Source organism: Pterocles gutturalis, unplaced genomic scaffold (genome assembly GCF_000699245.1).
Source record: "Pterocles gutturalis isolate BGI_N339 unplaced genomic scaffold, ASM69924v1 scaffold12802, whole genome shotgun sequence".
In the NCBI taxonomy this organism is placed as follows: Eukaryota; Metazoa; Chordata; class Aves; order Pterocliformes; family Pteroclidae; genus Pterocles; species Pterocles gutturalis.
The window spans coordinates 12,496-26,925 of NW_010113164.1; the positions used below are offsets into that span (position 1 = coordinate 12,496).

Below are 14,430 nucleotides of genomic sequence, written 5' to 3' on the forward strand. Positions count from 1 at the left end.
TGCGCCTGCTCAGCATGCATTTCCCCTTGCTTACTTTCTTTACCTTGTTATTAAGTCTCCTGCGGCTGTTCCTGCTCTGTGGGATGGATGCATGTCAAACACCACGCAACTCTCTTGCCCTGAACTCCTGTCCTTTATTACAGGTGTCAGATTTCCGCCTGGCTTCAGCGTTCACAGCCGCTGCAATCAATGGCCCCCCAGTACAGGGCGGCCTCCCTGTCTTCACCTGGAGACGGTTTAACCACACGCGACACCAGGGACTGCCAGAATCATACAACTTCAGTTTCGTCACCATGAGGCCGATCCTGTAAAACCAGCATCAGTATTCACAAATGGTTTTTTTTTAATGGAAATTTTATTTCCCATGTGTAATAAAACGACCTGGATGTCCACATCCCTGTGCCTTACCGGCTTTCCCCTGTCCTGCCTGTGAGGCACTTGGTACTGACATTGGCCGACTCAGTGCAGCCCAACGCACTTTCCACTCTTCTGAGCTGTTTGTGTGGCCCTTCCCCTGACTAGGGTTGATGGGAAGCTGGCATGGCACTGCTTTCTAGTGATCTGAGCCATGTCACAGCTGTTCCCAGAGCAGGAGTCCACTGCAATGTGATCAGTGAGAGTGGTCTATCTCTGGTAGCAACACAGGATGTGCCTTCAGGGCTGGGCCAAGCCGGGTGGCTGCTTTGGTGGCCTTATCTCAGTTGTGGTTTGATGTCTGCCTTTTGTCTGAGCAGTGCCTAAGATGTGCTGCAAATTGTAGCAGCCTTCCAGTACTTAAAGGGGGCCTACGGGAGAGATGGGCGGCACTCTTTATCAGGGAGTGTAGTAATAGGATGAGGGGTAACAGCTTTACGTTGAAAGAGGGCAGATTTAGATTAGATCTTAGGAAGAAATTTTTCACTGGGAACCGGTTGTCCAGGGAGGTTGTGGATGCCCCATCCCTGCAGGGGTTCAAGGCCAGGCTGCATGAGGCTTTGAGCAACCTGGTCTAGTGGGAGGTCCCTTCCAACCCAAACCATTCTGTGATTCTGTGATTCCTTCTCATCCAGGAATATCACTAGTGAAGAGAGTCAAGGCTGTGTTGCCCATGGTAGGTGAGTGTGCCTGTTCTCTACAGGCTTTCACTGGCATTGGCAAGATTTCCTTTGTGTCACCAAAGCAGTGTGCAATGGTCAGGCTGCAAAAGGCAGTGAAGCGATGTACCTGGTGATTTCTGAAAGCAGCCTGATGCAGTGTAGCAGCAGGGAGAGAACGGTGTGTGTCTGTGCAATGGATCTCTTATTTTTTGGTTCAGTGACCTCTTTGCCTGGTCCCTCAGCTGTGGTGGAGGAGCATGACCGTGAGATGACTGTGAGGGCTGGGGCTGTACATATTACTCTTAGTTAACCCGTGTTTACACTGAGTTGTGTCACTGGGCTGTTTTGTGCTATATGTTACGTAATTAAGTAAAACAAAATAAACAGCTCTTTCCTCATGGCCTCGATGGTCCAAGCTAAACAGTGCACAGCACTGCCCCATATTATAAAGGTGAAGAATGAGCAGTGTGAGGTTTGAATCAAGCCCTTGGAGTTTAGCTTGTGGGATGGGGAAGGGAGTGACTGCAGCGTGGGTGAGGTTCTACCCTAATTATTTGGCTGTCACAGGAGGGCTGATTTCTGCTGTGGGAAGAGGGAGACCAGAAGATACAGTAAAGCTTTTGCTGAGGATGAAAATCTGCTCAGGGACTGAAATGATTTGTTTGCTGGAGCAGAAGGAGGTAAGCGTGAAAGGCTGGAGGGAGCATCTGTGCCATGTGCAGGGGTGGGATCCAGGGGCAAGAGATCGCTGTGTAGAATGACTGCAACTGCCACAGTACTCCCCACAGCACTGCTTTGTACCCTGCAATACAGTTCTTCGTTGAGTAAAGCAGCAAAATTACTCACCTGTGGTAGCAGGACATGCACAGCTGCCCTGTAAGTGGGCACTGGGTTGTGTGCCTCTTACAGCTGTGCCTGTGCTGGAGGGGGCATGAGTGTTGTGTTCGCTTGAGCCAAAAGAGAGGGCAGTGCTGCACAGGTGCTTTCTGCCAGAGTGAGGGGCAGGAGGCACCCCTAGTCACAGTTTTTAAATACAGCACATCCTCACTTTACTCCTGCCCCTGAGGTTCTCTACCAGTGAAGGTGTCTTGCTTGCCCACAGCTGAGGCCCCAGGAACCTTGATCCCGTGTGAGCCCTTGGCCCTGTGTGGCTTATCCTTGCCACAAGCTCTGCACTCAGACCACCTCTATGTAACGTTTTCCAGTCCCAGCCCCTGTCCCTGCCCTGTTCCAGCTGTGCTGAATGAGGGGCAGCAGGGCAGCAGGCACTTGTGATGTGTCTCTGAGCATGAACAGCAGGGCTCAACCAAACAGCCCAGCCCCTGTGTTGGGAAGCTCTGCCTGCCTCGTGTCACCTTGTGGTGTGTGCTGGGAGCCTGTGAAGGCCTGGCTGTTGTTCCTGCTGGTCTGCCATCAAGGGTGGCTCAGCCTCTGCCTGGCTTGTCAGCTTTGTCAGCTGTCACTGGGACACTCTGATTGAAGCTTCAGCCTTACAGAGCAGCAATCTTGATGCTTTTTGGCTAAGCACCAAATATGAACTAAGCCCTTTTTGTGTAGCCCTCAGGTGTTTGCTGCTGATCACTACCTTGAAATTCATGGTTTTAACTCCTGTACCGGAGACAGGCAGCTAGAGAGCTGCTGCTACCGATTGAATTGAACAGGCTGTAAGAAGGATGAAGGAGCACACTTGAAAGAAGGACTGGAGCTGGATCATGCAGGGCAGTGCTGGGATCAGAGGTGACGGCAAGTGGAAAACAGAGACTCAGCTGCTTGTTGAGGCCAGAAGCACAGAGGGGCTGGAGGATGGCTGTCTGCTACTTGACCATCACTCCTAGCCACCACAGCAATGTTGCAGGTTGTATTTACTGCCTTTTCAACCAATCTTAGTTAAAAATACTAATGGAAGAGTATTGTTTAAAAGTTGGTCCCCAAGGACCAGGAAATTGCCAAGTGGTTACTGTGTTGGACAGGGTTATTGATGCTGGGCAGACCTGGATGCTGCACCCCGCAGGGAGTGGAGGCGTGCGACAGATGTGAGATTGTGTTGTGAACAAGCATGGCAAGGGGAGAGCTGCTTTTCTATCCTACCTTGAGCCTCCTACTCTGAGGCAGGACCTGGCACTTTTACCAGAATTGTGGGAAAACAGAGCTCTACTTTTTTTAAGAGCCCTTTTCTATGACTAAATGTTTACAGCAGGGGGACCTTATGAGCCTTAGGACTCTAATTCATGTGACTGTGGCTATTTTTTTTGCCTTTGATGGTTGTACTGTTAAAAGTCACTGCATTCCTCTTACTGTGCTATCTGTCCTGTGTGCTTCAGTTGTCAGCAGGCCAGCCCAGGTTGATCTGCAGCTGGGTCCTGGCTCCTGTCCGAGCACAGCAACATCAGGGACCAGAGGAGAAGGGTTTGAGTAGGGCTGCATTGACTTACAAGCAGGAGCAAGAAAACCACCAGCTTCATTCTCAGGTAGCTGCAGGAAGTTAAAAGGTCTCTTTCAGCATCTTATTCCCCTCTGCAGATCTTGTTGGGAAAAAAGGGGAAGGTGGGCTCTATGCAGATTTGTGGCACAAGCTCACCCCTTTTTCATACTCCACTTCTACATTTTTCCAAGTTCCTGTGACTTCTGCCTTTTAAACTTAAGGTTTTCAGGCTTGACAGGAAAGGGACTTAGTTGTGACCATGAGCCAGCACTGTGCCCTCGTGGCCAGGAAGGCCAATGGCATCCTGGGGTGTATCAGAAGGGGGGTGGTCAGTAGGTCAAGAGAGGTTCTCCTCCCCCTCTACTCTGCCCTGGTGAGACCGCATCTGGAATATTGTGTCCAGTTCTGGGCCCCTCGTGTCAAGGGGGACAGGGAACTGCTGGAGAGAGTCCAGCGCAGAGCCACAAAGATGATTAAGGGAATGGAGCATCTCCCTTATGAGGAAAGGCTGAGGGAGCTGGGTCTCTTTAGCCTGGAAAAGAGGAGACTGAGGGGTGACCTAATTAATGTTTATAAATACGTGAAGGGTGAGTGTCAGGAGGATGGAGCCAGGCTCTTCTCTGTGACATCTAGTGATAGGACAAGGGGCAATGGGTTCAAGCTGGAACATAGGAGGTTCCGCTTGAGTATGAGGAAAAACTTCTTTACAGTGAGGGTGACAGAGCACTGGAACAGGCTGCCCAGAGAGGTTGTGGAGTCTCCTTCTCTGGAGACATTCAAAGCCCGCCTGGATGCGTTCTTGTGTGATCTGATCTAGGTGTCCTGCTCCGGCAGGGGGATTGGACTAGATGATCTTTCGAGGTCCCTTCCAATCTCTAACATTCTGTGATTCTGTGATTCTGTGATGGGGGGATGGAATTGAGAGGGAGTTGTGATAAATCTCTCTTGCCGTAATAAAAGGGAACTTGCTCTTCAGGCACTAGACAATGCCTACAGAGGAAATAAATCCTCCCACCACAACCACCACCATTACCACATCTACTGTAAGCTTTCACTTCCTTTACCATCCCCCTTTTCTGAAAGCCAAGCTCTCTCCGCACCCTCTGCCCCTCGACACAAGGGCCACCCATGCAACTTCTAACCAGCACCTGTCTAGGCAAAACTGCACAGCATGCCCCAGGGACTAACCAACTTTGGCTGTGTCCTGGTGTTGTGCTGCTGGGGCAGATTACTTCTTGGCCCATTCCTGGTTGGTGGTTTTTTTTTTTTTTAGTTTCCTTATGTTACACAGTAGAAGCACATGTGGTCTAGAGAGGTGCACTACTTTGCTGTATGTATCTTTTCCTCCCAGGTTGTAGCACATCTTTTCAGACATAACATTGAGGGTACGGCCAAGCTACCCTGCAGCAAAGCAGAATGAGTGCTCTGGATCTTTCCTTGGTCCCTTCCCTTTATACCAATGCAAACTCCAATTACAACAGTGCCTCAGCAGGCTCGTTACACTCTATTTTATAATAAAACTAATGGTCTAAACGATGTGCAGCATGTGTACTTCCAAAGAGGCAGTTTGAGAAACTCAGGACTTACAAGTGTCATTGTGTTCAGGCATCCTTTCACATGAGTCTATCATCTTTTGGTCAGTGACTTGAAGCAAGTTTTAGTAAGTGCCAGGAAACTAATTCTTACCATCACAAATTAATTATATACACTTCAAGTACAGGCTCAGCACTAACTCAGGGTAGACATGTCAATAACTAACTCTGAGTTTTAAGTACTTTGTTGAGTGCTGTACAATTCAGCAGCAGTTAGATCCAAGAGGCAGCTTCTACCACACTGCCTTGGAGTAAGGCAGTTTATTGGTTCTCAGCTCAGTTGCACAACAGATTTCATGGTGCTATACCTGGCTTCTACCCTTGAAAAGCAACAAAATGGGTGGCAGAGACTTTCTTGATCCCTGTACCAAAAGACCCCTTTTTTTTTTTTTTAATCCTTAATTATCCTTGACTGATGCAAGTGGTTCCGTGCACAACAGCTTGCCCCCTAGCCTGAGAAGTCAGGCATGCCGAGACCAATGCTACAGGCTCAAGGGTCAAATACTTAAGGATGCTGTGAAAAACCAAAGGCAGCTCCTGTACTTTGTCCAAAGCCTCCTGCTAAAAGACGGACCCTTTTTTTCAGAGGTCAAACCCTGCCCCTTGGAGGGAGAACAGCACCAGCAGCAATCTGGTTTCCATTCCTGTCCCCCTCTAGGGCAACATTGGGGTGCGAGTTACTGGATTCTGTCTCTCCAGGATACGTAGCCCCTCTTTGCTTTGCCAAAGTGCCTGGAAGGTGACTTTTCAGAAGTTATAGCATTGCTTTTGGTTTTTTGCTCCTGTGAGAAGGCTGGGAGGGCAGCATCATGCAGTTGACTTTCTAGAACCAAATGACTGCTGCTCAAGGTTACTTGAGCAAGGTGGCAACGCTTCTGAAGAGGAAGAACACACACTGGCCTCTTTTTGAAAGAACTGCTTCCCGAGATATCTGGAACTAAGCACAGATGACTCAAAATGTTAAAAACCCAGTAGTTTATTTCAAAGTATAAATTTCAGGCTTGTCAGACAAACCCCCACTACATTTAACACAGACGCACACACTAATCTGCAGTACATACCAAAATGGGGAGAACTTGCACCTGCCCAGTTTAAATTGGACATTAAATCAGTCCCAACATTTTTTGTATTTACAAGTCCAGCTGTAAAACAAAACAAGAAATCAGCCTCTGAGTTTCCTAAGAAAGGATTTTGCACATTTGACTCCCAACAGCCAATAAACTACTAAAGCTGAACAGGACTCCCCAAACAGCTACTACCCAGTTATCTTATTTACAGCTATACCCCATTAAATTAAGACAGCACTTCAACTATATATGTATGTATGTGTGTGTATATATAAAAGAAAGAACGCTCAGTCTGCATAATGACAATGAAAAATAAAGAGGCATTTTAATGGATACTTAGAAGGGATGAAAAGGAAAATTCATTCATTTGTTTTCTCTTAGCTATCTTTACTTTTCCCTGTCTCCCCTCAGAAGGTGTTTGGAAGGGAATACAGATTTTGGTGGCAGGGCTGGCTCAGTATCATTCGAACGCCTCTTCCTCCTGTGTTTTCATGCAATGCCCACCCCTACCCAAACCAACAAATTAAAAAAATATATATTTAATATATCAAGCTTCTGTTTAAAAAATCTGGATACTTTTGACTAAATTAAAATACATAACAGTTTATAAGAAGGCAGAATCACAGCTTGATTTTGTACAGTGTACACAATACTCTCATACTTGGGAATGGCTGTTTGGGGAACAGGAACAGATTTGACCTGTCCCTACATATAATGAAGATTCTAATTTATTAGACATTTAAGACAAACATCATAAAGGAAGGGCTGAAGTGACTATTTTTGCTACAGTATAAAATGGTGCCCAGATCCTACCATATTGGGCCCAGTTGTGCTCCCACTGAAGGCACGAGGGGTTATGCCGTTGTTTTCAAAGCAAGCAGGGTAAGACCTCTTATTTTTACAGGGAAGATGCCATGGGCACTTCCAGCCTTGTGCTAAAAACCTTGGGATGAGCGAGTATCTCAGTGCTTGTGCTCCGTGATCTAACATGGCCAACGGTAGCACAGAGAATTTGAAGGAGCAAAGTCCAAGACCCACTGCTGCTCCTAGGGAAGCCGGTCAGAGCATGGAAATAAATACCTGCTGAAGGAAACCTGCCTCTGCACCCTCACATTTTCTGAAGCTGCCACTGCAGATGCAGTACAGATAATATCTACAGTCTTCCCCTTTCCTAGTGTTCAGTTCTTTGAATCCAATAAAGCTTTTTTAGACATACATTAAAACAAAGGCCAGGGAAGCTATGACTAGGAGGAACGCAGTGGAAAGGAATGGCATTTTGCCATCGGCGCTCCACCGCAGGGCTCCTCTCCAACCAGAAACTAAATTAACTCAAATTACTTTCAGCCTGAACATCCAGATGCCATTGTATCACACAGAGAAAATAAACCAAACCTAAAACCAACCAGAAAGTAAATGAGGATGGAAAACACAGTTGTAGGATCAGTACTGTGTTTGCTAAAGCACAGGGAACTAGATCTGAGATGGGACTGCTGAAATGTCATGTACCCAGTGTCAAGAGCAAAACGCTAATTCAGGAACAACTTTATATCAGGGTACTGAAAATAAGATGGAAAAACTTGTATGAAGTGCAAAGAAGAAACTAAATGCAACCCTTCCACTTAAAAGCCACATAGAGATTTCTAGCATGTTTAAAAGTGGATTATTGCAAGCCTCAAGCAACAAACACTTCTATTAAGAGCTCAGTCTAGAAGCACAGTGTTAACAGACCTGGATATTTTGGCAATACTTTCAAATAAAATCTATTAAATGAAAAATTATTTATGAATGTTTGTTGCTAGCTGAAATTTAGTTTCTCAGTAGTTTTATTGTTTCTGGGAGGTACAGGATAATAAAATAATCAACCACCCCACAACACAGAGAGAAGTGCCATGAGTTAAGCAATTAAACAATACTCCTGTTTGTTAGCATAAGGAGTGAATATTCACTGCTCCACCATGAAAATGATTTTGCAGAAATGGTGCAGTTCTCTGTGTGCCAGTGATTTAAGAACTAGCTGCCCTTAAGGTCTTCAAACCGTGCTAGGCATTTGAAAATCAAGCCAGGCATTATCACATACTTTGCCATCCCTACTTAAGATCCTGCAATTGGACCTTTAGCAGCTCTGCTGGGATGAAACAGAAGAGAGGTCAGCTTTGGCCCCACAGCTGCAATGGCTTCAGTCAACAAAGGGTAGCTAGCTTATTTCATCTGTTCACAAAAGATCAACTGCACTCTGCCTTACACAACAGAAATGGATCTATTAAGACAGAAGCCAGGTTTTACAATTGGTTCAGTTGAGCACTACACCTTTCTTTAGCTAATAAAGATGAGTCTTCTTTCTCTAAAGATATGGACCACAAAACCTCCAAACACAATACCAGACCATCCCTAATAATGCCTCCATTGGAGGAAAGGGAAAAAAAAAAACAAATCAAACACAGGACTCTCACTTCCCACCTAACCCAAGCAAGATAAAGCTAAGAACAATCATGACCTAAACGTGAGCACAAACTGCAGAAAAGCTCATGTATAGTTTGGGCTAGAATCACAATTAAATAAGTGGCATAAATTCTAGGTCATATTCTAATATTTATTTTAACTTTCAAACTATAAAACCTCATTGTACTGATATGGCCAATGGCCCTTTGGTACCACCTCAAAGACACATTAAAAAAATATGCCCAAGGAGAACCTACAGCCATCAACCGGAATGAACTGCTCTAACCTCTAATACAGAACTGGCTTTATAAGGACCCAACTTTCCATAAGTAGACTTGAATGCATTATTAAGTAATTATTCCTTGAAATAAGGAGACAAAACATTTAATTAAACATAGAAAAATTCAAAGCATTATTGATTATTGGCACCATTAATACAGAGACAATTGTTATTCAAATGAAAGGTTACATGAGGTTCATACATGAGATTCAGTGTGAACTTTCTCTCATGGTATTTGGATTTATACAGAATTTTTGCTTGCCCAAATCAATAGAACCGCTGTACTTTAACTGCAAGTTTCCATGCAGAAAATGCTTGTTACTCACCTGACCGAAGTGACAATCCCAGCTACATGAAGGAGTGCAGTAAAACAGCATCGACAAAAGGCTGAAACGCAGTTTGTTTTACTGGTGAAAGTTCTCAGAGGGAATGCAACTAAAGAACCCATAATCTCATAGTGTATTTCACCAGCCATGTTTTGGAATTTAATTTCTCCAGCATTTTCAACCTTGCTTTACATTTCAAAATGTTGGTTTCAAGAAAGAGGGCACTGAAATAAAAAAAATGTTGTCTTCTACAGATTTGCTAGATGACAAGGTGGATTTAAAAAAAATTAATAAAAAAAGACTCTTTCACTTCTAAATCCCTTCTTTGGTTCTGATGGGCCCGAATGAGACTGCTGTCTTTGTTCTGAAAAGTGACAAAACAAAAACCTTACATATACTTTCTTGTCCAGGTATGTTACAATTTGGTTCTGCAAAAAGCAAGTTTAACACATCAACAACAGTGGGGCAGATGCACCAGTTTCTTTTCTCAGCTCAGAAGCATCATGAAAGCATCTATTAACACTCGTAATTGCTCGTAAGTTTTAGGCCAGTGTCTGAAATTGTTTCTAAACCGCTTTGGGTGCGTTAGCTTTCTGCAGAGGCAGGCAGGTGACTGAGATAGAGGACTGGGAAGCCAACTTCTTATCTTTTTGTATTAACCGAACATCCAAACTGAGCGCAGGCAGCTAGAAGCTTTCATGGTGCCACACCACAGAGGATTCTTCTTTGGCTGAACTGCAGCATACAGCTTTCCCAAAAGAACAGGGAAAGGCTCTGGCGGAAAATACTGTCTGTATACTCTAATATTCTTAACAGGACAAAAACAACTACTCAAGAATTAGTGAGGAAAGGGTTGAATGATATTTCAGATAAAAACAAAACCAGCATCAGCAGATGTCACACTTACTGGTCTTTACAAAAATAATTACTGCAGGCCAGGAAAATGAGAAGCAGAAGAGTAAAGGGAAAAATAACTCCAGGCAAATAAAAGAACACAACAAGGTATCTGGCTACATTTATTTTTGAAATTATTCTTTAAGGCACAAAATAAATCTAAAAAATAGGGCTGGATGTATGAGGGGAGGGGCAGAGAAATTATCTGAGCTAGAGAGGTGTGAATGCAGGCTCTACAATCCAGTTTCAGATCCAACCTGGGAATGCTCCCAGTGTGAGTGGGGGAGGATGGATAAAGTAGAGGAGCATTCTTATTTTGGAGAGGTAGAAGGTAGTAGGGTGATTTTTATTTTTTTTCCCACCACCTCCAAATTTATGCACATACTGGTTCCCTGGCCAGACTCAAGTTCCCTTCCCTCCCCTCAGCGAGCTCATTACAGTTTGCAAAGTAAGACCAGACCACTCAATCATCCAGTACAAAAGTGAGACCTTGAATCACCCTTCATATCACAGCCTGCTCATAGAGCAGTTGGGGGCAAGAGGCAAATCTGTTCTTGCCTTCATGTTAGTGCCTTGATAGATATTACAGATGTGTATACCTTGCTTCAGACAAACTGTAATTTATTATTTTGTTCCGACTCTGAAGCAGAATCCCAGGCATCCAGGCTGCCCTTGGATAAAGGGTAGGTAGGTATCTAGGTGGAACAGCTGTCATGGAAGGGAAAATGAAGCTTTCAAATGGCCCATGACTTGAGCTATCCAGAAAAAACAGGCTCTCTTGCTGTAGGTTAAACTTTATTTTTCTTTTGGTTCTGAATGCAAGTAGTGTATCACACAACTGTCTAAAATAATCCTGCAGAGAGTGGATTTAAGAGTGCATTTCATGCATGGGATCAACCCCCCAAAACTGGTGTAATTCTTGGTAGCAGAACAGGTTTAAAGGCTCCAAAGATCTCTAGTTTAACTGCTCTGGGAAGAGATCACATCTGTAGACTGGGGGTCACAGAAGGGTCCAAAACGTCCATAGACGTCCTTAGCCCGGACTGCAAAGTAGTATTTGCTGCCAGACACAAACTGTGTAAGAGTGCATGCCATAGGTAGTGGGAGTGCCTTCACTTCCCCAATCTTCTTCCATTGGGAGGGCACAGTGGCACTCGGGTCCTCATGGTAGGCATAGAGATGGTAACTGTCCACAGTGGCACAGCTCCGGTCCACCTCCATGACACCCCATGACAGCACAATACCATTCTGGCTCTGGACCCGTGCCAGCTTCAGCTGTGGCTTCTGAGGCAGAGAAGTGTTGGCAGCTTCAGGGGGCAGACGTGGTGGCTGTGGTGCCTCGGGGAGTGGGGCAGGATGTACAGGGCGTGGCGGCTCCTAAGCAATGTAAGAGCAACAGGGGAAAGGTCAGAGTCTACAGCACTGTAAGGAAGCTTTAATTCATCATTCTCCAAGCAAATGGAAGCAAATAACCTGGAATCACCCAACCATCATGTCTAAGTCCTGTGTGCAGAGAGCGCCCAGACAAGAGAGCAGCAGCAAAGGCTGAGAAGGGGTGTGACCAAGGATGCTGTAAGTTCTTATTATTGCATATAAATCCCTAGCTGTACAGATGATCATTGCCACAGGTATTTCCCTATATCCTTTTTTGCTTCCCACCTGAGATGATGGACTGAACACGGTGCCCTTTACCAGGACGGAGCAGACAGGTTCACAATGAATTTGAGATATCTACATTTGAGCTGTTATTCCTATATTACCCAAAACACCCCAGACAGTGGATTGAGCTGACAACTCATCATCTGGCATCTCTCCACTGGCAGGTTTTCAGTTGCAAAAGGAAGAATAGGTAACAGTGCCACATGGATTTTATCACCTTAAATTGATGACAAAAGCTCAGCCTCAGTTTCCATAAAATTTTGAAATAAAGGCACAACTTTGGCTTTCCATTGAATTTTTTTATACCACAGAAACAGTCCCAGTCTCTCATTTATGCTAGTTCAGATCAATTCAGGAATGTGGTTACAATGAGTACAAAATTTTGTTATTCTTCAAGTCAGGAGCCTTTCAAGGCTGGATGCTGGGGTAGTTTTTGTCATCTTAAGTGTTCTGTGTGATGTTGGCTTGATTTATTCACATAAACTATCACTGGAGAATGTATGAAGTTGAATGGTGTCTAGATTAAAAGAATGATGAGCCACCTTCCTGGTAATACATGTACCATTTCAGGACATCACAAGTGATGAGACTGCCCAACAGTGACTATGCAGGCTATGCATTTGGTTCAGTCTCAACAACAAAACCATATGAATGAGTCAGAGTAAAGTCTCAAATACTTACAAAAAGGAGCTTGAGGTGATGCAGAAGTAACCACCCCCAACAGTGATAAAAAATGCTCTCTGAAATTTGGGAATTGGCAGTCTTGAGGATCTTGTCTATACCTTGTTCTCCTACCTCAGTTTTGCAAACAGCAGTACAGAGAAACTGGTTATCCAATTCATAACCAAACCATGACTAAACTTTTTAGTGGCAGTTCTTCCATACCCTTGACTTCCCAAGTCACCTGCAGACAACTGATGCCCCATTTGTCAGTGTGTTCTACTAGTGATCTGGAGAACTCCGGGGCAAGCTAACAGATTGCATAGATTTTACCATTTTTGGCAGAAGTTGCTGCAGGTGACAGGATGGTGCTATGCAGGTGAACTGGCTGCAAAAAAGTGTCTACAAGGCATTTCACTATTCTGCAGTTGTTATCGTTTTGAACCCTGGCTAGCAGCCAAACACCACAACAACCACTTGTTCACAAGATGAAACCAGGGCAGCAGTTCACACTAAGCAGCAATCTGGAAAACATAATGCAGAAACAAGCCTGTAAATTGCATTAAGTCATTTCAAAATGACTACTCACAGTGTGCACTTGTGGTGGTCGATGATGCACTGTAAGCTGAGGTGCTCCAGATCCAAGAGTTAGTCCATTGTTCACAACATACGCAGTTGTTTGAGGCATTCGTACTGTCATACCTATAAGAAGCACCGTGAATACTTTGAGTATTCAATACGTAAAATCAGCTGAACAGAACACTGGAAGACAAACTCCTGAACCATCTGCTACAGACACTAAAGACTGTTTCAATAATAATATAAACCGATACACATCTTCATCATCATTTCTGAAAGCTGTATAACAAAGACGGTGAAACGTAGAATGGACTGAAAGGTGACAACTCATGACAGCTAAAAGATCAAGGAACATAATCGCTTTTTTGTTAATAAGTGAACCTCTCTACCTGGTGATGAAGAAAACAATGGCCTTTTGCCAACAGGAACACAAGATGTAGACATGCCCCTCAAAAGATACTGCTGGTCAGAAGAAATCTGAACTCCAATGCACATGGCGCAAGAGTATAAGAAGTTTAAGAAATATAAGCAAGTAGTCTGAAAACAACAGAAATTTCCACACACCCTGACATTTCATAGAGCTAGCTCAAGAACTGTCGGATCAACTTCTGTTTAGCTAGTACAGCTGATTTTTCACAGCCTATGGCAATGCAGCTGAATCCAGTCATAAGAGATACTTAGAACAAAATTGCTATAAACATACATGGATATTCTCCTTTCCAAAAACTAACACTTCAGAACAATGAATCAATTATTTCTCCACAAACCTACATAGGTACAGTTTTATATAGCTCAGGCGCACAGTATTCTGAGTCTGGCTTATAGAGATGGTGTCTAAAAAAATACCTGGACATCACAAAAATAGGCTAGTACTCAGTGCACTGGAACAGGGAAATTTATGTTTAACATAAGTGTTTAAAATAACCATAGTGGAGAAATTGTGGGGAGCTAAAAAAAGGCAGTTGAGATCCACTGCTTAGTCACAAAATATAAAGTACCATTTAACTTTCAGATTGTTTTTGACATCTACTACTCATTTCAGAAAATGAGTTTACTGCTATGGGAAGATACCAGTTACATTCGCAAAGTCAGGATGAACTTGCAGGTATCTCTAGTCAAGGAAACTCAAGCATGCATCAATTTCTGATACATTTGGTGAGAAACTTCATTTGTCCAGGCTAGAGAAAATAAGAAAATTTGCTCGGCACAAGACATCGAAGATTGCTAAGGATGCCTGATAGAAAAGTAACTTTTAGACAGGAAATTAACACTACTTACTACATGCTTACATACTACAATCTTACTCCTTAATAACAAAATGGTCTCTATCTGCAAAACAGTGGTGCTCATTCCACTACCTTCTGCTACCTTGTAAAGTATTGGGCATGTCATCCAGAAGTGCTTAACTGTTAGGGTTAGTGACAGAGATGTCTTAA

General features: G+C 44.1%; 2 protein-coding genes across 2 annotated transcripts in view; one reads left to right on the forward strand and one right to left on the reverse strand.

Moving 5' to 3' along the window:
• Window positions 1-398, forward strand: part of LOC104462445 (phospholipase-B 81-like) — a gene marked incomplete at its 5' end in the record, with an annotated part of 9,487 nt that extends 9,089 nt beyond the window's left edge. The window contains one exon of the mRNA XM_010074377.1: window positions 144-398. Coding sequence (XP_010072679.1) covers window positions 144-311 — 168 coding nt within the window. The remainder of the gene's footprint in view (window positions 1-143) is intronic.
• Window positions 399-10,834: 10,436 nt separating this feature from the next.
• Window positions 10,835-14,430, reverse strand: part of ATF7IP (activating transcription factor 7 interacting protein) — a 45,118-nt gene continuing 41,522 nt past the window's right edge. The window contains exons 14-15 of the mRNA XM_010074376.1: window positions 13,005-13,117; window positions 10,835-11,473 (exon numbers count right to left, since the gene is read on the reverse strand). Coding sequence (XP_010072678.1) covers window positions 11,057-11,473; window positions 13,005-13,117 — 530 coding nt within the window. The 3' untranslated portion in view covers window positions 10,835-11,056. The remainder of the gene's footprint in view (window positions 11,474-13,004; window positions 13,118-14,430) is intronic.